At 32.4% G+C, this 22,319-nt stretch overlaps 1 protein-coding gene across 7 annotated transcripts; it reads left to right on the top strand.

Moving 5' to 3' along the window:
• Window positions 1–4,761: 4,761 nt before the first annotated feature.
• Window positions 4,762–10,296, top strand: LOC107875319. 7 transcript variants are annotated; one of them, XM_047414279.1, is made up of 6 exons: window positions 4,762–5,192; window positions 6,212–6,352; window positions 6,777–6,847; window positions 6,953–8,761; window positions 9,173–9,317; window positions 9,433–10,296. In XM_047414279.1, exons 2-6 carry the CDS (start codon window positions 6,220–6,222, stop codon window positions 10,155–10,157), a joined length of 2,883 nt encoding a protein of 960 aa, XP_047270235.1. In that variant the 5' UTR covers window positions 4,762–5,192; window positions 6,212–6,219; the 3' UTR covers window positions 10,158–10,296. The 7 variants fall into 7 exon arrangements, with proteins under 7 accessions (XP_047270235.1, XP_047270238.1, XP_047270237.1 ...); XM_047414282.1 differs by having other exon boundaries at window positions 4,769–5,192; window positions 6,272–6,352; XM_047414281.1 differs by having other exon boundaries at window positions 4,769–5,192; window positions 6,272–6,352; window positions 9,430–10,296.
• The last annotated feature ends 12,023 nt before the right edge of the window (window positions 10,297–22,319 follow it).

Below are 22,319 nucleotides of genomic sequence, written 5' to 3'. Positions count from 1 at the left end.
AAGGTCATCAGTGAAATGTCAATTACTACAAGGAATATAAGCATACCCCTCAAAAAATAAACAATAAGAATGTGTATAGACAAAAAAAGATGTGTAAGAACATTTGTGGAGTCTTACAATGGTCCCCTTATACAATGTCTGTCAATCTCATTTGTCGAACTTATCAACTCTTATTAATTTTGGCTCTTGGCATTTAAAGAATCTTTTCTCAAAATGACTCCTATCACTGTGCCTAAACATATCTTTAGTCAGTATTAATCCTAGTGCCTCGTTTAAAGCATGTGAACAAGCTGGACCTTTATACTTACTATTCTTTAACAATGAACTCTTTTATTCAAATTTCTCTTCAGTTCCTAGCAGTGCATCAAAAGGTGTTTTTAGCTTTGCCATTTTTTGAGCTTAAACTGTGATTTTTAAAAATTTAGGCATGTCTTTCTGCCTATTTCGTTTTCGTCCTTCGAAGAAATAAAGCTTTAAGCTCTAGAGGATAATAAAACTTTTACAACTTCCTCTACTCCACTATACCAACAACACACTATGTTTATGAGTTCCCAATTTATAATTCTTATACTAGATTTCTTTATATAAATACTAGATCCGCACGAAAGTTATTGGATTTCCGGGAACTCCCACCCAGTACCATGGATCCGCCCTGCCTGCTTAGTGCGAGAAGGTCAAGGAAGCTGGTGCCCTGATGACTGGGAGCTGGCGGGCGGAGCATCGGAGAACGGTGGTTGTATAAATAATGATCCTAAGGTAGGGAAATTCCTTGTTGGGTAAGTTTTTATCCGCATGAAAACCATAACGATCTGAGCACAGTGTCGGAAAGAGGCTCGGTCAAATTCCTTGCTATTTAGGCCCGTGAGTGATATATTTGTTCATTATAGTCACCTCTTAAGATTCTTTCCACTTGGATAGCATCAAGATCCTTGTGCCCCTTGGCTCCTTTTGCTGTTTGAACTATGTTAATTAGTTCTTCAAATAGCATGGGTGTCAAAATGGACTGAACCAAACTGATGTGTATAAAATTAGAAAATCACTCATATGGGACCAAAAGGCCCTAATTCTTTTTGAAATGCAATTAATTTATTGCATTAGCTAACATCATCTCTATTTAGGAAAATATTTAACGTCATTAGTTGCATGCGGCAACACGTATTAATAGGAAAATACGAATTGTTAATTTGCATTAAGAAAAAGTCACGGCTAATCCGTGACAAAGGGACACACATATCTTTTGGCCTTAATTTTCCACTAAAGATAAGAGAAAATTAAATATTACCTTAATGCAAATTATTAAAAGTTAGCTAGCAGAAAAGACAGTAATGCAATTGTTTCACTTGCTCGTGCGTTCTGTAATCAGTAGGTACTCAACTACCTAAGGTAAAGTTAATTTACCCATAATTTGCACACTCAATGGTATTTTTCGTCGAAATAGTAAAGAAAGGGTTTGGACATTATTAAACACGGGAATATAGAAAGTAGAAATACATTAACATCACCGAGGACATGACCCTAGATAGGAAGGTCTGGAGGACGCGAATTACGGCAGAGGATTAGGGCCAGTTTGGGTCGCTAGTGTAGGGAATTACTTGGTGGGTGTTTTGTTCCTATTATGATTCCGTGTTCCGTGTTCCATGTTTTATTACGAATCTGGGTGCTTTCGTCTACTTTTCTCTGTTTTATATTACTTATGGGTGCCGTATTTATGTTATGTAATCTGCTTTTGTGCTTTACTATGTGTTTGTGTGGTATCTCGTGCCTTGAGCCGGGGGTCTATCGGAAACAGCCTTTCTACTTCATCAGAGGTAGAGGTATGGACTGCGTACATCTTACCCCCCAGACCCCACTAGGTGAGAATACACTGGGTTTGTTGTTGTTGTTGTAGAAATATATTAACACATCAAAAAAGAGGATTTGATTGAGTATTGAGGAGTCGAGGAATTTAGGTCAAAATACCAAATGAAAGTAAATTGTTTTTTTCTTTTTTTCATTCTTGAAAAAGTGCATATCTTGGTCGAATCTACTTCCATAACGGTGCTCAACAATATTATCATTATGGTAGATACACAAATCACCTAAACACTACTCAAAGCGAAGCATAATTGATTCTAATCAAATAGTCGAACAATAACAACATAACCAGTATATTCTCACAAAATGGGGCCTAGGGAGGATAAGTGTACGCAGTCTATATCACTACCTCAGATGTGAGATAGAAAGGTTATTTCCGATAGATCTCAGGCTCAAAATAAAACAGTCTAGACAAGGAATAGTAAAATGCCAAGATACAATAGAAATCAACACATTCGATAATACCATATACAAGCTACACATACTATATTTTGCATCAGGATAGTATCAGAGGCGTTAAACTATTTACGCATTTAGATAACTTTGAACTGGAATAGCAAGTAGCTATTATCTCTAATATGAATTAATTGGAACCTTGTTAAATGAAAATTGCTAAATCACAATAGGTTAAAAATTTTAATTAATGGAATAAAAAAAAATTCTTATACCTCTTGTCTTGCTTATACATCTTGAATTAAAAAGAAAACATTTACCAATATTTTATGTCGCATTGGGAACACTCCACACCCTATCATAGACAAAACATGCGCAATAGTGGTATGAATTAAAAAAAAAATGCTCATGAACGCTAAGTGGAGCTAAGAAATCAATCCTCATTATTATACTATGATTATATATAATTATATACATATATGGTGAAAGGTGAAAAATCCTATGATCGTATACGTTAAGAGAAGAGGTTATAAGGTGAAAAATCAAATTCTCATTAATAAGGTTAACATTTATTAAAAATTACACAAATACAGTTTTCAATATTACAAAAAATTTCAACTCCCTAAACATATTACAAAAATCCTAATATATACACAGAATGTTATGTATATGTCGGTTATACTATGTATATTAATAGAAAGAGAGAGTAAAGTAATTTAAAAAGTAGGAGAGAGTGTAATTACTTCCAAAAGGTTGTATTTATGTTATTTATTAAAATTTAAATAGTTAACTAATTGAGTTGTTAAGATTTTTAAAGTTCATATAGCTCGTTAGTATATGAAATTTTTATACTATTAAATCATCTTTTTAACTTATTAGTCACATATTTAAGGACTGTTTGGTTCGCACGTAATTGTTTTTCAAAAACTTGAGATAGAAAATTTTGGTTGGCTTACTAAAAATGTTAAATTCCATATTATTATGGAGAGTGATCTCATATAGGAGTAACATTTTAGAATGGAGGTGTCATAAATGCTTGGATAGGGTCCATTTTTCCTTTTTTATTTTTCAATATGTGGTCATAAGTCCCTTTTTGAGATTTATAGAGAATTACATGGTCATCATTTATCTGGACCTACAAGTAAAGCTACCATTTATTTTGGAAATTAGCCTAAAAGCCAATTTATTTGGTTGAGTAAAGCGTCTTTTTCTCTTTATTTGGTACTATAATAATAATGCTTCAAAAAGCTGTCATGAATAGTAAATGTAAGATTTTGCAAGCAAGTTGACAAAGTCAAACGACAAATGAACCAAGAGTTTCATTATGAAACTAATCATAAGAAAAAGCTTGTTTATTATATGCATTCAATTATTTTATACTATGCCCTTAATATTTTACTATTTTATAATTGCACTACAACTATTGATCCCTCACCTTTGCATTGGAGATCTTTTTGTTCTTTTGTGTTAAAGATTCTCTTGATTGTTGAATAAACAAATGTACAAATCCTCATCCTGTTTTTTTGCCTTTAAAAATAAAGTTGAGGGGACGTTAAGATATGTCATAAAAGACAAAAACATATAAGGAGGAAAAAAAAGACAAATCTTGAATAATTTCATAATTTTCATTTTTAGAAAGATTGGTTATGATTAAGATTGTGCAAAATTGGAAATGTAATTAAGACATTTCCTTATGATTCAAATCAAAAAATGGATCTTTTCAACTAAAAGAAGAAAAAAAAATAAGGAGTCAGTGTTTCAAATAAATGAATAAATATTACGTTAATATCAAAGTTTTGAATATATAAAAATAATATATCAAGTATAATTTCACCAAGTAAGATTTAAAAAGGATATAATATACGTAAAATATATCACTACTAAAACATAAATAGTGTCAATATATTATTAAATCAATATGTCATTAATCATATTTTTGAGTTAAATTAAAACTTCTATATTGTGCAAATGTGAAAGCTATCTCATAATCATACATATACCTACAATATCAATCTCAATGCATATGCATTAAATTGATGGATTCACTTACCTAAACTCTAAACGTTGATGTTATGGTATTGGTCACAACATTAAATTCAAAATATAATTAAATTGATGATGCAATAAGTATGACTTTACAAACTTCAACAACCCACACCCATTAAAAAATAAATGTCAATTAAAAATTTAAGATGATAATTAGTTGTTATTTTTTTTTTAGAAACATATATGGCAATTTAGTAAAATAAAATGCAAGATAATATCGCATATAATAAATTTTATAGTTATTTTTTTTTCGTACCACACATATAGTGTGAGCTTAAGGCGTATTGGAGTGTTCTTTTATTTTTATAAACGCGAAAAGAGCTAAAACGGTATTTATTTTAAGGCGGAGAAGTGTGATTAGAAAATCATGGCTGGGTGTAAACAAAGCCGCGTTTTATGTGGGGGCAATTTCGATGAAAGAAATAAATAGTGGGGTCGAAATATAAAAATCCGAAACCATAAGGATCTTTACTTGTCAGGTCAATTTATTGTAATTACTAATATAGTACACCTTTTTTCATTTTGTGTTCTTACTAATCCACAAACTTTTTTCACTTCTCTCTCTCTCTCTGCTCTCTCTATCAACATGATCGGTGCAAACAAATGCAACCTCTCCGGCGAGTTCCCATCGGAATGTTAATTTTCAATTTCCGGCTACTGAAAATCACCGGTAGCTTACTTACCGGACGTTTATCTAAGTCTACATTTTGAGCTTTTCTAAGTATTTTTTTCACGCACTTTTTCACCTTACTGTGTGAAAACTGCGGAGGTTGGCGGTGGCATTGTCAAGTGGAGCTGCATTTTATCTGATTGAAGTTAATTTTTTAGCAGAAGTGGAAGTTTTATTTTTCATCTTCAGTTGCCGTTTTTATAATCTCTTCCGATCTCGCTTCTCTAAGGTAATTCGATTTAGATTTTCTTTGTTTTTTTCTCTTTCTCGTAATTTCATTTTCTCTTTTGTTTTTTTTCTGATTTTAGCTTTTAGGTTTCTTTGTAAAATTTTCTGTTTTTTTTTTTTTTAGGTTCACTATTTGAATTCGTCTAATTAGTTTGTTAGTTATTTTTGTAAAAAAAAAATCCTTTTTTCTGAGTTTTTTTTTTCCTTGACTGGTTGATCTGAAGTTTCATATGGACTTTTGTGTATTTTCTAGCTGCTAATCTTGGTTTAAACGGTGTAATATATGCAACAAATTGTTGAATAAGCTAATTATTTGTGTAATATATGGACCTTGTTTATTTTCTAGCTGCATAATCTAGGTCTAAACAGTGTAATATATGCTACAAATTGTTGAATAAGCTAATTAAATTGTGTAATATATGGACTTTTGTTTATTTTAATCTAGGTCTAAACAGTGTAATGGAATATATGCAACAAATTGTTTAAGCCTTTTTTGTGTGTCTTGGTTTGTCTTGGTCAATTCATTGACATACCATCTATGGAAAAATTATGTATCTCCAAAATAATCGATAGAAATGCAGCAATAAGGCCATTTTAGCATCATAAAGGAGTAGTTCCCCACCCGGGAGCTACTTCTCCATATTCCTATTTAATGGTTGTTTGAAAAAATGCATCTTTTGTAGCTTCACTTATGGGATCCTTAGCATAAAGATCTATGTCTCCTTTTACAGGTAGCAAAATGAGGGTGCAAATTGTCTGATATTTGATTTTCTCTATGATTTTAAAGCTATAGTTTGTAATCTTGTCCTTTTAAGTTCAGGTACTTGCTACTTATGGCTTCGATGTTGTATGGTTGTATTATGTGTGCTGACTTGAACACATGCCTATTTTTTTGGCTGTTTGGCGTATGGAAAATTGAAATTATTTGGGATTTGATCTCTACTCTTTGGGTATTAGTGTTGTGTGTTTACATGGATTGATGAACACTATGGATTACATGGTTAATTGTGTGTGTCTCAGGTGGTGAGATGAATGGGTTTGAGAATGGTAAAAATTGCAATCTTGATAAACCTTTTCCAGGATGCTTGGGACGAATGGTGAACCTTTTCGATTTAAATTCTGGGGTGGCAGGAAACAAGCTTCTTACTGATAAACCACATGGTGATAATGATCTTCTTTGCTATATATTTTTCTATATTATGTTCCGTCATTTTTTTTTGAATGCTTTGTTGAGAACCACATTAACAAGAAACTCTGGGCTAATGATAAAGAGTGACTATTGAAGTTTTTTTGTGGAGTTGATTCTTCAAACTTGGAAATGGTGCATAAAATAGTATTGTTTGCAGACGACTAGTCGGCTACCAAGTTCAGAAAAAGATATTTTGGATGTATGGTATACCGGTATATGAAATGTGACTTCCATCTGGAGCTTTTTTTCATCTTGCACTTAAAAAAAGCTCCTGCAAGAACTGTTGGATCTAGTTTGAATTCATATGGATGATATTTGAGTATTTGGCTGTATTGTTTTTGCATCCGCTAACTGTGAAATTGAATCTTTGTGTTGACTTGGTCCGTCTTAATGCAGGCTCTCTTTCGAGGAGCCAATCAGATGTTGTCAGGATGTATCCATCTGGGGATCAAATAGAGGAAAAAATGGTATATCGTCAGACTTTCGCTAGATGATATTAATTAAGGAAGCAAGATGAGCTGGTTTTTACAGACTTTGGCTTCAATACTAACGCTCAGATATGGTGCATGCAGATTGTTTCAGATTTGAAGAGAAACAGTTCAAACGGGAAATCAAATGGAACACCAATGAAGATGCTTATAGCCCAAGAGATGTCCAAGGAAATTGATTCTTGCCAGAATCCACCTAGTGTTGTTGCCAAGTTGATGGGCCTTGATGCTTTTCCAACTCGGGGATCTGTTTCAGCTACGAGAAGTCATTTTGGAGGTCATTCTCGATGTCATACCGATTCCTCTTTCAGTTATTGCCAGCATGAAGACAGATCCTTGATGGAAGAAATGCATCAGGAATTTCATCAATGTCCAGAACAGGATGAATATAAAGATGTGTATGAAGTTTGGCAGCAACCCACTAAGATACACTGTGTGAGAAGCAAATCTCCCCAAAAGGCAAGACATGAAGAAACCAGTATTGACAAGAAGGTAGCTTTTGTTCGTCAGAAGTTCATTGAAGCTAAATGCCTATCTATAGATGGAAATCTTCGCCAGTCTAAGGAATTCCAAGAAGCATTGGACGTTTTAAGTTCCAACACAGATTTATTCCTCAAGTTTCTGCAAGAACCCAATCCAATGTTTTCTCAGCAGTTACAAAAGTTGAAGTCCGTACCTCCTCCTCCTGAGACAAAACGGATAACTGTTCTTAGACCAACAAAGATGGTGGATAATATTAGATTTGGTGAATCAGGAAACAAAAATGAAAAAGAGGTGAAGCGAGCCACCCAGGTGGTTCAGGGAAACGGGGTAGATGAAAGCCATTGTGCTATTTCCCCTCTTGCGCCAGGTTGGAATATTGATGAAAATCCCCCTCAGTCGACAAGGATAGTGGTGTTGAAACCCAACCTTAGCAAGACACCCAACTGCAGAGCTGCAAGTTCTCCATCTTCAGCATCACCGAGAGCATCAGAAGCTCAAATGAAGTATGTAAACGTAGAGGATAATGAAGTTCAGGATTTGGGAGAAGTGGCCATGGGCATAACACAGAAGATGCGAGAAAACCTTGGTGGACACAGAAGAGATGAAACCTTGCTTTCTTCTGTGTCTTCCAATGGCTACATTGGTGATGAAAGTTCATTTAACAAGTCTGAAAATGAGTATGCAGCAGGAAATCTCAGTGATTCAGAAGTCGCATCACCCGTTTTTAGGCACTCCTGGGATTACATTAATAGATTTGTCGAGCCCTACTCTTGCTCCTCCTTGAGCCGTGCATCTTATTCCCCGGAATCTTCAGTTTCCAGGGAAGCCAAGAAGCGACTTTCAGAGAGATGGGCAATGGTGGCATCTAATGGAAGTTGTCCAGAACAAAGACATCTGCGAAGAAGGTCCAGTACATTAGGTGAGATGCTTGCCCTTTCTGACACGAAGAATTCTGGAGAAATGGAGCAGGAGATTAGCAAAGAAGAGCCCGGAACTTCAAATTCCAACTTGATGAACAATTCCAGTAGTGCTGAAGGCATTGATGAGTCACCAAGGAACCTCTTGCGTTCTAAATCTGTTCCTGTATCTTCGACTGAATTTGGTACGCTGTTGAATGTGAATGCTCAAGGTCCTGAGGCAGGAAAACCCAACCTGCCCGAAGAGACAACAAAGCCAAGAAGCACAAAATTGTCACTGAAAAATCTGTTGTTCCCAAGGAACAAAAAACCAAGCAAAGACAGTGGGAGCCATCTGCAATCCAACAATGAAGTGCAGTCTGGTGTTAAGTCTTCACATTGTGCTGCAAAAGTTGATCCGGGGCGTGAGTTCTCGTCAGCCGATCTTCACAAATCATCAGGCAAACTAGCTTCCCAGTATTTGTTTGGGGAGAAAGGCATAATTTCTCCTGAGGTAATGTACTCATCTCTCTCAAAAAACACTTTCCGGGTGATAACTTAGTGTGATTTTATGGGTCAACTAATGGGAAATTAGTACAGTTCAATTTTTCCCTCATTCCTTTAATATGATGGTTACTGAAACAAACATCAATTCATTTTACTTTTTGGTTCTTTTGTTTGATGGCTATCATCTGTGTTCTTCGAAAAAGTAGGCAACAGGAGTTCTCTCACTTTTTGATTCATCTCCTTGTAATTTCTTTGCATACCTTTTTCTTAAATCTCATTTTTGGATTCTGTTCAAAGAGGTTTTGTCAGTGTATAGGGACTTTCTATCTCACCAACTGTAATATGATTGATATGACTGTTTCACGAATTGACTGCTTACAAAGAAATTCAAAGCTCATTTATGTTACACTTTTAGCAGGTTGGCCTATTTGTATCGAAATCTTTTCCTTTGGAAAACCAAGGTGAGAGTCAGGACCAACCAAGTCCAGTATCTGTTTTGGATACAACATTTGAAGAGGATGAACATCCAATATCCTCTAGCAGGACGAAGCCAGATCATCATGGTAAATCATGTGACCTGTAACACTTAAATCTCTATTTTTTCCTTTTGCTTTTGATACATGTGCTATATGTGCAACTTCTAGTTTGACCTTTCTTTGTTTGGATCAAATCTAGCAGGTGGTAAGTTGTCTGTTGACCCTATAAGGTGCAATCTCATTGACAAATCTCCTCCAATAGGATCAATTTCTCGTACTCTGTCATGGAACGATTCCTGCTTAGATACGGCCAGTTCAGTTCCTTTAAGACCATCCTTTTCCACTTGGCAGACAGAGGAAGAAGAAAAAGAATGCTTCTCTTTTGTTCAAACATTATTAACGGTGGCTGGCCTTGATGAAGTACAATCTGATGCATTCTTATTGATGTGGCATTCGCGTGAAAGCCCTTTGGATCCATCAATAAGAGAAAAGTATGTTGATCTGAACGAGAAGGATATACTACACGTGGCCAGGCGAAGACAAAGGAGATCAACCCGAAAACTTGTGTTTGATTGTGTAAATGCAGCGCTGATGGAAATTGCAGGATATGGGCCAGACACTTGCCAAAGAGCCGTGCCTCATAGTGGGGTCGGTAATAATCTCCCAGGAGGAGCTAAATTGATATTGGTGGACCAGGTCTGGACCCGAATGAAAGAATGGTTTTCTAGTGACGTGAAATGTCTCTTTGGTGATGATGAGGACGGTAACAGCCTGGTGGTGGATGGAATGGTGAGGAAAGAGGTTGTAGGGAAGGGGTGGCTTCAATATTTGAGATTAGAATTAGACAATGTAGGAACGGAAATTGAAAGGGAGTTGCTGGAAGAGCTTGTGCATGAATCGGTCATTGAATTGACAGGTAGAGTGTGACGAGCCTTTTCCATTTTATTTTTGTATCCCTTGATATTCTTGTCTCTAATTTACCTTGTATAAGAACATTATCTCCTGTATTATTGTGTTTGCCAACAATGCTGCAAACATTGTTTATATTGCAAATCTGTTCTGTTTACATCTGGAATTGTTTTGAATTGTATGCCTTTACTATGGTCTATTTGTCATTTGTACAGTCTAATAAGCCAGCCGACACAAATGCAGTTTTTAACACTTGCCATTTGACCTTAGCTTGTGTTATAGATTGGTCTCATTTTTCCTTTTCACCCATCCAAAATATAAACCCCCACAAGTCATCATGCATTTTCGACTGTGGCTTAATGGTCAATGACATAAGCAAGAACTTAGAGAGATTAGAGTTCATCAGTATTTCTTTTATTTATTGTCTTTAAGCTTCATAAGATATTTCATAAAAGACTAAATAGTTGAGGTGCATATAAGTTGGTCTTATCAGTATTTCTTTTATTTATTGTCTTTAAGCTTCCTAAGATATTTCATCAAGAACTAAATAGTGGAGGTGTGCGTAAGTTGGTCTTACAGTTTAGTTTATTTATTGTCTTTAAGCTTCATAAGATCTTTCTGACCCCTCCCTCTCCCTCCTCAGCTTCACCAACCCACCAATTATCTCTTGTGATTTTGGGTAGCAAATGTGATCACAAGCACGTGTCATCCCCAACTTATGTTTTGTCTTGTCTGACTGCCAATAGTCATTATTAGTCCATTGAAGAATCCATTCTTAGGCGGAAGTGCCAAGTTAGTAGGATATTTTTTACTGGACCATAAATAGAACTAGAGGAGGAGAAATCTCTCGTGACTTGTAGGGGCAACGCTTTGAATATCCCATGCATCTATTTATTCCGAGTCTGGAGCCTAATGGGCAACTCTTTTTATCGAAAATTTTGAAGTAGCAATGAAAATGATAAAATGCCAAAGGGTTGGCGGGGAAGGCATCCCCGCCTTACCTTTAAACATTTAATGATGTCAGTTAAATGGTTAAAGGTGATGTGGGATGGCTTCCTCGCCTTTGCCCCTTCGAAATTTTGGAAAAAAAAAGTTGTCCTTTAGACTCCGGATCCAGCGGCGGACCTAAGTTCAAAAATGTAGTGCTGCAACACCCATTAAAGTCGATGCAGAACATGTATAATTATATAAGAAATGTATAAAATTTGGTATAAGATGGAAAAAAGCACCCATGAAACCATGAAGATAGTTGGGTCATGGGTGTTTTGATTTCCAAGCAGATCCTTAAAGCTTTGAGTGTTAACATTTGTGTTTGAACCTCCCGAGCACCCACGACCCTTAAATCTTGGATCCGTCACTGTCTGGATCCTATTTATTCTTCTTCAAGCTGCCTATATAGAGAATTGAGAAAGCAAAAAATCTATAATAACGACAATATAATATCTACCCATTGATTTTAATGGGCTGTACAGCAAATAAAATGAAAATGTCAGTGTACAAGCATAGCCAAAAGATTCACATGCCCGACATGCGCTAGAAAAAGTGTAGGATTCAAGGCTTGAAGTTTATGAGTTCTGCGTTCTTGCTAATAATAGTAATATGTACCTGATATTTGCGCCAAATAGTAAAATGATACCTATATATTATTACGTACTTTGAGATGCAATGTTAAAGGTTATATTGCTAAGTAATTTGATGTAAACACCAGTTCAGAGTAAGAATTTTTTTCAACATACTACTAGGGACCCTAATGGTAAAAAGCCCCTGCTGAAAGTGCTGCAACAGCAGGTTAATTTGTCCTTGAAAGAGTCAGTCAGATTCACTAGAATTTGATTGAGCCTGCATATTTATGAAGAGGAAAAAGACTTACTAGTACTCAGTGTATGCACCAAATCATGTTAATCTATCACCACTGAACGATGAATTGATAGTAAGATTAGGTAATAAAACCTTATAAAACGAACGTTGTATGCATAGTCAAATTTTGTTTATGCAGACGATGAACCACTTTGGTGAAAATTTTGCATCCGTGCTAGTGCAGGTAAGTATTTTTGTCCCTCAAAATATGGAGAAACCTTAATTTATTTATTACTGTGTGAAAACCAAAAACAAGGCAATGGCAAAAAATTTGATTGTTGGAGTTTGGACCACCCATTTGTTTTGGCAAGACAAGAGTAGGACCAGAAATGCATTGATTGCACATGTGTTTTATGGGTATATTGTAAAATGGCTTGTTCAATCACACCTAATTGCTGACCTCTATTGGTACAATACCACTCAAAGTTGCCACTATATCTACCTAATTCAATTATATATCAAGATCCCAATTTTTATGTGCAAAACATTTCAACCTCTTAAATAGGTGCAACAAATGCTATAGCACAAGCATATCTTGGGTCATTAAAACTTATTAATGTTCTGTTCATGTATATGTTTGTATTCGTGCGCAAGCGAAATACACTGCATCCGTGGAGATAATAATAAGTGTATTCGCTTATAGTATCCATGCAAGGAAAAGTAATGTATCTTTGTGCATAACAATAGTAAAATACGTTGTTTTAGTGAGGGTAATGAGTGCATCTACACGTATATAATCTTTGTCTACCTGTATCCGCGTAGATAATAAGCATACCCATGCGTATCTACTATAAAAAAACTCAAACTATTCTCATGTTATCCATTTTTTCTTAAACTACTGCTATTTCGGATAAATATATGGCATTAGCTTGTTTTATCGCGTAATTTTCCATTGTTTAAATGCGTATAAAGTGAATCGAACACTTAAGAGACAAAATAAATAAATAATTTTTTTTAAAAAAAACATGGGCCTCTGCCTGACATGATACCGGACCACGCCAATAGGGTGTATTTGGTGTGAAGAAGAAGGTGGGCCTGGTTTGGGCCGTCGTGTGATATAATTGGGCCAGCTGATTGTTCGACCTGTAGTAGCTATTCTACCTACACAAATTGGTCCATCTTTGGCCCAAACATTTTTTCCTAATACAGAGGTTGGGCCTGGATTGGGCCGTCGGGTGATATAATTGGGCCTACTGATTGTTGGGCCTGTAGTAACTATTCTACCTACAGCAATTGGTCCATCTTTGGCCCAAACATCTATCTATATCTCATAAGAGAGGAAAAATGCCACATGTCAACACCATAAAAAAGTATTTTTTATTAAAAATTAAATATGAAAATAATAATTTAAAAAACAATAACCATCACCTTTATGTAAATTGCACATTAAGAAAAGGAAAAAAAAATATATAAACTGCAACGTAAAGATAAATCCTCTTTTTTTATAGCAACTACTTCTATATTTTACTGCAAATAAATTACCCTTTTTGCTCCTTTTTTATAGGAACTACTCCTAAATTTCAACTACAAGTCAGTTCCTCTTTCAAAATCTTCTTATCTGTATATATCTATATGATCGATTATGAATTCATTTTAATTTCTTCTCCAATAGAAAACAAATTGTCAGTTCTTTTTCTTCCCACTTCCACTGATAATCTCTTTTTCTTTCTGTCTTATTCCTTTTTTCACTATATACTCATCAAGATAAATATCTTCTATCACACTTATTTTAAAATTAATTTTATGATTGATATTTTAGTCACCAAAAAAAACTGTACTATACCAATTAAAGTTTATCCGATGATGAAATGAAAAAAAAAAAAATGATGAGATGAAGAGAGAATAGGAGGCCTTCAAATGAACGTGATAGCCAATAGTTTTATCCTTAACTGAGCATATAGATGACTAATATATTGTCAGATTATTTTGATTTCATTTATCTTTACACATCAAATGGTTTCACCTTTTATTGTAAGATTTTGTTTGGAGCCCTTTTATATTTGGTTCGGTTCTCAAGATTCATCAGAAAAAATAAATTTCAACGTCGAAAGGTAGGTTGTTTTGTAGTGTAATATTAATTGTATTAGTATTGAAATTTTTGTTTCACTAATGGCTACATTACAGAATGTTTGATGTTCTTGGTGGAATTTTTCAGTTATATTTTGATGTTGAGCCATAAAAAAATAACAACATGAAGTAATATTGGTAAGATATACTTTAAATTACAGCATCACTATCATCTTCTTACAAATAAATATTCTCAAAAATAATAAATGAAAAAATTTCAACTTCTCAAACAAATGCATAAGATGTTTGAGAATTTTTTCTTATTGAAAGTAAATATATAGTTGACTCTTAGGAAGAAAATCAAGATTGTTAATTTTATAAAACAATGCATGCATGTAGGCTATCTATAATTTACAACGATTTTTAGATATCTTTTCTATTTAAATTTTTTATTATCTTATATTTAAGTATTTGTATCTTATTAGAGAAGCAAAATTCTCATAGAATGCAATTGTGCTTTATATTTTTTCTTTTTTCAAATTCAGTGTTGATGAATTTATGTGTGATTATTTTCCAAATTTTTTGTTATTTTCTTTTTACTTTTCATTATATTTGTATCATCTAACATAAAATTTCATGTCTGTATTAACTAAATATATGTAAATTTAACGTGTTTTTCATGAAAAAAATCCTCTATAAAATTATGATGTTTTATTATTAGTTGACTCAAATCTCGTGTATTACATGTTTTTAGGCTAACTGAAAATAATCGCCACTATTAATTTTTCTTCTTTAGCATTTTTGTCATCTGATGATAGTAATGACATGTATATTTTTGCCATAGTGCCTTCATGAAGAAGTAAAAATACCTGAAAATAAAATGGAGATGTGATATTTACTTTAAAATTATAGATAATAATGTATAGTATTTAATATTTCATATCACATTAGATAAATAAATATAATTATATATTTTGATATGTACATTTGACTCTCTTAACTCTTTCAGAATTTATATTACATAAACTGTAGATCTTTTAATTTTAAAATAAATTAACAAAAATATTGAATTCAAAGTTGACAAAAGGCTGTACATATTTTTTCTAAAAAAAATGATTGGATACAATTTTAATCTTACTTTAATTTCTGTTCTTGAATTGAAGTAGATTGAATTAAAAAAAATGAAAAAAGATACATCTAAAAAAAATCCTTTTCGTAATTGTAGGACTTCTCATAACAATTTTCTATCTGTAATTTCCCACTTATCTAATTGTAAGAGTTTTTAAATTCAAAATTACTTTTTATAACTGCTCATGGTAATGTTGCTAAAATTTGGGATAAAAATTTTATAAATTAAAAACACAGGTTCACAAATTAGTTTTAAGGCCAATTTTTGTGAAATTTTATTTTCACATAATACTCCTAAGAGACAGTTACATTTACAATTATACTATGCCAAAATATAGGACTTAGGAAGTTCTAAAATTTAAAATACAGTTCGAAACACAAATTAGGTTTGGATAAAAATTTTCTTTAGGTAAAATCATATTTCTATAAAATACTACTAGGTTGACAATTGTCAACATCAGAAAAATACAATTTAAAAATAAAATTAATTCAAGTATTAAAAAAAGATAACTAAAATGAAAAAATATATACTAATCTGCACATTTGCTATCCTTATATATATATTGCATATACAAAAAAAAACAAAAAGAAATAAAAATCTTCATAACATGCATATTAACTTCCACGTCCATTCTGAAATGAAATATGAATTTCGCAAAATAAGTTTCGCTTTGTATATTTAGTTATATGAATAGGAGCATATAAATTTATTTATGCTTTTAAAGAATATTAAAATTTTTACTAATTTTATCTTGATTTAGTAAGTGGATAAGTAATTGTGACATGTATTTATAATAAGGCGGACAACTAAAATGAGCCGGAAAGAGTATAAAAGTGCATACAAAGCTTATTTGGCTTAAAAATACTTAAAATAAGTCAATTTAAACTTTCTCAGAGAATCTCACATTCTCAATTTCAGCGACACCAACCATTAACTCGACAATATATATATATAGCCACTTTTTGTTATCCTGAATTTCTTAATGATTGAATTGATTTAGATTCAACTTTGTAGACGATGTAATGTTGGTTTATATAGGTGTGAGTTTTACATATTTAAAAAGTAGTAGTTTCATGAAGTCGATTAAGTTCCTAGAGTCGCAAGGGCGTTTGCAATTTTATGTGCGCAGATGCAAGTGGAAGTAAATAAGATTAGTGTAAGAGACTTCAATTGTAAAATCTAATTCATGGGATGAGAGACTAAAAATAATTTTATATGTAAATCTTTACACTAGAGAAGTAAAGTCAACAAATGAATAGGATATGTGGTAATCTTAGTATGTATGATTATATATTTGTTGAAGTTTGCAACTTGAATCTAGATTGATATTTTAATGATGTAATGGTTTAATAGTTTTAAAAATTTGTGGGGTTTTAATGTCTACAAGAAACGCATATAACTTAAAGAGTCCAAATAAAACTGCAACTTCATCTCAAATAATTTCATATCATGATTTGAAATTGTTATTTCATATCGTATGGTCAAATGGACCCTAAACGATGAACGGCAATAGTGTTGATTGACGTTGTAGATAAAGATGATGAACATAAAAAAAGTGAAGAAAAATTCTTTCATAAATTTGATAACACAATCTTAGAAATAGAGAACAAGATCATTGTGGAAGAGGGAAATGTGAAAGTTTAAGAGCAAGAATTGAAACGACTAAACCTATATTATCTATTAGGATAACTATATGATTTAATATCAAATCTTCAAAAAAAAAAATATGCAACTTGGAGTTCTCGTATCTTCTTATTCAATAATTTATATGATTTTATTTTTATTTTATTGTGTATAAAATGGTTTGAACTTCACAAGTGATAAAATAACCAAAAAATAAATAAATTGCAGTATGATCAACTAAATAAGATATACTTTTTTATAATTTATTTTCTCTAAAATACCCGCACATCGCGTGGATACATATACTAATTTTTTCCTAATACAGAGGTTGGAGCTTAGATATATAAATAAAACTTATGTTTTTCCCCTTTTAACCAAAAATTAATGAAACATATTTTTGTGCACGGGTGTAAAGAGAAAGATATTTCATTAATTATGATGTTGTGACCACAAAAAGTTATAGAAAAATCAGTATAGATACTACATTAATCAAATGCACATGATCTATTTGTGACATTTAGTCCCATTTAATCCTAATTTTGTATATATTTTTTCTTTTGTAAAGATATATAATTAACTTTCGATATATTTTTTATGATTTTGGATCTATCGAGATATATAATTAGCTCACGATACATCTAATAAAGATCTATAATTAGTTGGGATTTTTGTAATTACTTTATAAGAGTGGGATTCCTATAAATATGGTAAGTTAGTGTATGTTTATGTTACTTTCTAAATAAACAAAAATTAATGAAAGATATTTTTGTGCACAGGGTGTAAATGGAAAGATATTTCATTAATTATGATGCACAAAAAGTTATAGAAATATCAGTGTCGATACTACATTAATCAAATGCACAGGATCTAATTGTGACATTTAATCTCATTAATTATAATTGAGATGTTTTATTCCATTAATTATGGTGTCGTCGAGTATAAGAATTTAATCACGACGTCTTATTCCATTAGTTATATTTATTCAAAATATAAATTAATCCAAGAATTACAGACACAAGACTATAATCTCAAAATAATTTAACTAAAAATTACATATATACAAAAGTTAAGGTTACATAATTATATTAAATCCCAAATTGGTAAAGTATTTACACAAATTCCAAAATAATTACAAAAATTTCTTTATTTGGTAATTTCTCTCTCCTTAATATTATACATCTAAAAAAGCCACCTTTTCCTTCCTCTTTTACTCTCCCATTACAAATCAGTTTATCCTCCATTATTCAATCCCTTTTTGCACGCCTAAAATCAAGCAATCATACTTTTAGAGTTTACCATTGCAAGTTTTCAAACATTAATTGAACTTATTGATTTCATTCATTAATTTTTTTAATTTTTTTTTTAACTTCATCAAATCAGAAAGTCATGGACTTGTTTGAGAAAACAAAGGCAAAAAAATGGCGACGAATTATCAGAAACTTCAAAAAATCTTAATTGGGCCATCATCATCAGGAGAGCACAACGGAGTGAAACATGCCACGAAAAATAAATCCCCTGAACAGATCACAACGAAGTTTATTCAAATGATTGAATCAACGAAATCACTTACTCAATCTTCTGTATGAATCTAAATCCTAATTATTTGATGATTTAATGTTTGTTTATATTATTCTCTTTCTGAAAAGGAATTATCTTGCTCTGTTTTATATTTTTTAATACTCTTTCAAAGATTCTATTTTGTAATATCAAATTCTTCCAATATTTTTGGATGTAACTTTATGTTTCAAAGATTCTATATTTTATATGTTTCAGTATTTTGTCTAACTTTATATTTATTTTTTTGTTGAAACAAGCTAGCTTTGTGGTTGCAAAAATAACTGCAATTTATGCACCGAGGCTACTCAAAAGAATAAGTGATTTGCTACGATGGAAAAAAATTACTTGTCATCGCATTCAAAGATATAGATTTTATACATTATACATTACTTTATTTAACACACTTATGTATAATATAAATTTTTGTATATATAGAAGAGATTGTTTTTGTATTTAGTTGAATTATACAATTATTCTGACAAATAATGTTAATATCTTATATGTATGGTGTAACGTTATACATTCTTGAAATTTTTATTTGAAAGTATAAGATATAATATATCAAGCATTATACATTAATTATTTTGGAAGACTAATGTATAATATAAGTCTAATGATATATATTTTCAATATGTTATACATTAGAAGTTCTTATTACATTAGTTGTGTTTTATGTTGTTTTTTACAGTTAAAAAGTCTTATTTTTATATAATTTTTCATTATACCTTCTGTCAAACTTATAGATCATACATGTTTAAAGTGAAAATTTTAGATGTGTAATATGACATTATACATTACTGCAGTTTATTTTTAAAATGTATAAGTTGCCCTTATACTTATTCTAATGTATAATATAAGCCTAAAGATATAATATGTTATACATTAAAAGTCCTTATAGGATGCATTTTATCCTTTTATGTGGTATTGTACTGTTAAAAAGTCTTATTTTTATATAAATTTTCATTATATCTTCTGTCAAGATATATAGGTCATACATGTTTAAGGTGAAAATTTTAGATGTGTAGTATGACATTATACATTACTGCAGTTTATTTTTTAAATGTACAAGTTGCCCTCATACATGTGAAATTGTTGTTTGTTTACGAACTTCGCCAATATTCAATTCCATCGCGATCATAGCAATCAATTTCAAAAAGTTAATACTTTCCGAAATAATAATTGCATCACTTTTATGGAATTGACAAATGATTTTCAACTCCCAAATTCCGAAATGACGCAACAATATGAGGATGTTCATATTTTTTTTTCGAGAATTGAAGAACGGCGAAGACGTTTTTTTTTTTTTCAAAAACGTCATTAAAAATGAGAAAAACTAACAGTGATGTTTAAGAGTTTTTTTGAATTTAAATTTCAATTATTTTATTTAATCATACAAAACATAATTATAGGTAATTAATGGTTTTATTTAACGGAATGAAAGATTTTATTTGATTACTCTTTCCATGAATGTAGAAGATTATGTTTTATCATCTTACCTTAAATATAGGGTTAACTGTTTTATCATACATTTGAGCTATGTATGATGGACAGTCGAATGTATGAGTATATTTACAAAATTTAGGAGAGAAAAAACTAGAGGAAATTTTATGTAATTAGTTTCAATAAGTAGGAAATTTATGTTATTTACGCATAATTTAATTCGCAGATCAAATTACTGGAATTGTTTACTGGAAATGTAGGGGGAGGGAATTAAATGGCCGCAAAAGCAAACGATGAATAAATGAATCTGAAATGCAGATCAACTAATCTGTTGCTTTGTGGGGCTTCAGTACTTGCACTTGCAGGCAGAGATTGTACATTTGCCCTAAAATATTTGACTTCGACTGCGTTTCAAGTTCATGACGCGTATTGTCGATTTTGGTCTAACGAACTGCATAAATGTGTCTCTTATTCGAGCTTAAAAAACATGTGTACTATGTGAATATTAGTCAAAACTGTGTTCAAAACAGTAAATAAAAAAAGTAGAAGATGCCAAGGCTTATGGATTAGTTTCTCGCAGGATAATTGTAACATAAATAATATTTACGCATAATAACTTTTAATACGTTGAATTTGTATTTGCCGGAACGTAACCATCTTTGACTTGGTGGATTATATATATATTTTTTCCTCTTACCTACTCGATGTTTATTAGAATCTGACTAATTCAAATTTACATCAAAAAGTTCCACTTTTAAGATAAATCACTTTCTACTCAACAAAGGCAATTGCATGTTCAAATAAGTTTGAACTCCAACTTGTTAAAAATGAAGAGATAGTTGTCACTCATCACAACTTTTAGTGACCATATATGATTAGGAGGCAGCTAGCTACTACTATATACTTATCTATCACTCTTTTCTAGTTAGTGATTGGTCATTAAGTAGATTTGTTCCCATAAAGAGCCAATGAATTTTATTTGTCCCCTAATTAAGGCACTGTCGTTTGGAGCAGGTCTCTTAATTAGCTCATTTGCTTCAGCTAATTGGCTAATTTTGCCTAATAGAACAGATTAAGAAAGTGAGAAATCAACTCAACTCAACATTTTCTCTTAATTTTCCAAAAACATTCCAAGTGTGTGTTTGTGTATTCTTTTTTTTTTTTTTTTTTTTGCAAAAAACATGTACTATAACCTTTCTGCTTTTTTAGCTTAATATTTTGTGCAAATTGTTAGTTAAATTTAAAGTCCCAGAAGAAAAATTTTCGATAGTCTTTCCACATGAAGGTGGTGTCTGGCTATCTCGGGCATGTATCTCGACTAATTTTATTAGAAATCTGTTATCTTCTATCAATACATGTAACGGGTAATATAGTTATATGCTCAATAAATTTAGAAAGATGAGTAGAAATCACCTAACTTTTGCCTTCACCAAAATTTGAACTTGAGACGTCATCATTCGCCTCTCATTTCCACGTCCCTATTGTGAAAATGATCTATTATGATCACATACAATTTGAATAGAAGAAAAGTAATTTTTTTTCTTCAGATTCCTTACATAGAAAAAAGAGCAGTCTGGTGTACTAAAGCTACCGCTATGCGCGGTGTTCAGGGAAGGGCTTCACCACAAGGGTGTATCGTACGCAGCCTTACCTTGCATTTCTGCCAGAGACTGTTATAAAAACTTGAACCCGTGACCTCCTGATCACACGGCAGCAACTTTACCGGTTAGTCGTGTATGGCTCTTATCATTCTTAATTGTGAGTGGCCACAGCCTCAACTGCTAAAAAGCGACAGGAAGAATAGGCTATATTTTCAACAAGTCTCATTAATCAACTGTTTGTCAAGTGTCTCCCTCTGCTAAATCATAGTTACAGGCCCCTCTTTTCTATCTGTTCTCTCCTGTCAGCAGCTGTCTACCACTTAGTTCTATGCATGCAGTGTGCTCTATAGCTAGAATTTTGTTAATTAACTTTAATTAAGAACACTACTCCTCTATATACCATTCATTTATTACTAGCTAGTAGAAACTAGAAACCTGAATTAAGTGATAATAATATATAGTCATGAGCTCTATAGCTACGATGGATGTGTGAGTGTACTAAGAAAGATAGGAGTAGAAATGAGGTTATTTAAAGTAAAGTGGGACTGACTTTGGAGGAAGTCAAGATGAGGGAAGCGAGGTTGAGATGGTTCGGATATATGATGAGGAGGGGCATGCATAACCCAGTGTGGAAGTGTGAGAGGTTGGCTAGGGATGAATTCAAGTGAGGTAGAGGTAGATCGAAGAAATATTGGAAGGAGGTAATCAGACATGACATGGAGCAGGTTCAGCTTACCGAGGACATAACCCTAGATAAGAAGGTGTAGAGGAGACGGATTAGGATAGAAGGATAGTAGGAGTAAGTGCGCCAGTGCTAGTAATTAGTAGGAGGACCTTGTTATCCGTATTAGTAGCTATAGTACTAGTATCATTTCGGAATCTTGTATCGTTTGTTGTATTACTTGGTGAATATTGTCTATGGTACTATTGGATGTTGTAATCTCTATTGTATCTTGTTTTTTGCTA

Source organism: Capsicum annuum, chromosome 6, assembly GCF_002878395.1.
Source record: "Capsicum annuum cultivar UCD-10X-F1 chromosome 6, UCD10Xv1.1, whole genome shotgun sequence".
Taxonomy (NCBI): domain Eukaryota; kingdom Viridiplantae; phylum Streptophyta; class Magnoliopsida; order Solanales; family Solanaceae; genus Capsicum; species Capsicum annuum.
Note: the sequence above shows the minus strand (reverse complement) of the source record. Positions and strands in the feature narration are given on the sequence as shown.

What these genes read in the sequence shown, in the direction of transcription:
- LOC107875319 (XM_047414276.1), top strand. Translation starts at nt 6,220, where the DNA reads ATGAATGGGTTTGAGAATGGTAAAAATTGCAATCTTGATAAACCTTTT. An exon ending in TCTTACTGATAAACCACATG is followed by an intron (nt 6,353 to 6,776) that starts GTGATAATGATC and finishes GTCTTAATGCAG; the next exon opens with GCTCTCTTTCGAGGAGCCAA. An exon ending in AAGGCATAATTTCTCCTGAG is followed by an intron (nt 8,762 to 9,169) that starts GTAATGTACTCA and finishes TTACACTTTTAG; the next exon opens with CAGGTTGGCCTATTTGTATC.